Genomic DNA, 2,374 nt, shown 5'->3' on the forward strand with positions numbered 1-2,374 from the left:
GCCTAAGTGTCCGCCCGCCAGAGGGCCGCTGTGCCTGGGAGGAGGAGCTCCGGACGCTGGCCCGGCCGACCTGGGTTCCAGGTCAAATTCAGCCAATCACAGCCCGGCTGTGCGCCCCGCTGACCCACTTTGCCTCGGTTTCCTCATCTGTCACACGGGATGGAAGCACCTGGCTGTGGGGGTTGGAGGACAGCCCCCCCCCACGGTCCTGCGAGGCGTCATTACTGTCACCGCGAGGGTGGAGCGGCAGCGTCATCTCGGTCAAACGGGGCCTGGAAGAAACGAGGCCGAAGTCGTTACAGAGAGAGAAGACGGAACGCTCCCTCCGGGAGAGACTTGGACACCTAACGCCCGGTTGATCTCATGGGCCTCCCTCCCCGGTGCAAACAGGCCCTTCGCCGGGACACAGTCACCCGGGGGCCCGTGTCGGTTCCCCTCGTCTGAAGGCCCAAGAGCAAGCAGGGCCCGTTCTCTGGGCAGAACGTACGTGAAAGATCAACCGCAGAGATGGGCCCGGGGAACGGCGGAGGTTCGGAAAGCAGCCGGCACCCTCGCACGTGGCCCGGGTCCCCGGGGAGGGCGCAGGTGGACTAAGGAAACAAGAAGCGAACGGGGAGGAGGGCGCGCCGGGGGGCCTGGGGGTTCGGCCGAAAGCAGCGCTAAGGAAGGAATGCATGTGAGAGCCGGTGGCAGAAGAGCAGAAAGACGTCCAATCTGCTCCCTGCGCCTTCACTTTGAGAAGCTCGCTCTCTCTCTCTCAAAAAACAAACAAACAAAAAAAGAGCAAATTAAACCCAAAATAAGCAGAAGAAAAGAAGTAATGAAAACTGGAGGAGGGCCCGGGCCTGTGCGGCTCAGTGGATGGCGCATCGGACTGCGCACGGAAGGGTCTCAGGTCTGATTCCCGGTCAGGGGCGTGGACCTGGGTCGCAGGTGCGATCCCAGCCCCCATCAGGGCCTGTGCAGGAGACCACCCATCGATGTGACTCTCTCACATCAATGTCTCTCCCCCTCTCTTCCTCCCTCCACCCCTCCCTCCTTCCCGCTCTCTAAAAACCACTGGGGAAATATCCTCGGATGAGGATTCACAACAACAGCAAACGCTAGAGGAGGAATCAAAGGAGGTTTCTGCAGAGACAAACGATAGGGAGGGCACAGAGCCCGAGGCAGGCGGCTCTCAAGGGCTGGCAAGGTGATGAGCTCCTTGCTGGGCTGACCGAGAAAATTAAAGCCACAAAACACCAGCGTCGGAGAAGCCGCAGGAGCCACGCGCCTTCACGCGGGAGACGGCAATGATGGCACAGGCTCCAGCGAGGCCATTGGACGGGACACAGGGACCCGGCCGGCCCAGGGAGCACGGGGACTCTCAGCCGTCCCGTATCCGGGAACCAGTCACATTCACACGCCTGCCCACCAGGAAATAGACTCAGTGCCTCCCTGGTTAGTCCATCACGGTTAAGGGAGAAAGAACCCAATTCTGTACATTTTTTTAATGTTTTTATTGATTTCAGAGAGGGAGAGGGAGAGAGAGACAGAAACATCAATGATGAGACAGAATCATGGATCGGCTGCCTCCTGCACGCCCCCTACTAGGGATCGAGCCCACAACCCAGGCATGTGCCCTTGACCGGAATCGAACCCGGGACCCTTCAGTCCACGGGCCGATGCTCTATCCACTGAGCCACCCAGCCAGAGCCCAATTCCCCACGCTCTCAGGAGAGGGAAGGGGCAAGAGGACGGTGGGTCAGGCCCAAGGGGCCGGGGTGGCCCAGCTCAAGGGAGGCCCCAGCCCCGCCACCCCATCTGCTCGCAGGTGGCCTTCAAGTCGGCCCAGTTCCTGAAGGTGGACGTGTGGTCCAAGGAGCTGCTGTGGGTGCTCACCAGGCCTGACCGGACCCTCCAGGAGCAGGCCCCCGAGAAGGTGGGCCCCGCCCCGCCTGCCCTGCGCAGCCCTGCTGTCTGTCCATGGGATGCAGGGCTGTCGTGAGGCCCCGGCCCTGGAGGGAGACGGGAGGACCGCAGGGGTGGGGGGCATGGGGGAGGGAGGGGCTGAGCAGCAGGACTGCAGGCCGCACCCCGAAGCCCCACTACCAGGCAGGTGGATGGTCCACAGAGGGTGGCACAGGAGCCCGGGCGGCCGCCAGGCGGACGGGGATGGACAGGAAGCTGAACCCTCCCCCAGGCCTTCCTGTTCGTCTTCTACGGGCTCATCCTTCAAGCCGAGGACGACAGCACCAGGGTCAGGACGCACCTGGGCACCCTCCTGGGGACGTCCCACCAGTGGCCGAAGCAGAGAGAGGTGAGCACCCAGCTCTCAGCCGGCCACTGGCTGAGCCCGACCCTGGTCACCCTGACCCTGACCCTGGTCACCCTA

The 2,374-nt window shown here is 62.9% G+C and overlaps 1 protein-coding gene across 1 annotated transcript in view; it reads left to right on the forward strand.

Annotated features, from left to right (window-relative positions):
* MROH5 (maestro heat-like repeat family member 5) overlaps positions 1-2,374 on the forward strand; it is a 40,942-nt gene that overhangs the window by 16,530 nt on the left and 22,038 nt on the right. The window contains exons 11-12 of the mRNA XM_005877811.2: positions 1,814-1,921; positions 2,183-2,299. Of these exons, the coding sequence (XP_005877873.1) occupies positions 1,814-1,921; positions 2,183-2,299 (225 nt within the window). The remainder of the gene's footprint in view (positions 1-1,813; positions 1,922-2,182; positions 2,300-2,374) is intronic.

This window comes from Myotis brandtii, unplaced genomic scaffold (assembly GCF_000412655.1).
Source record: "Myotis brandtii unplaced genomic scaffold, ASM41265v1 scaffold532, whole genome shotgun sequence".
Lineage (NCBI taxonomy): Eukaryota > Metazoa > Chordata > Mammalia > Chiroptera > Vespertilionidae > Myotis > Myotis brandtii.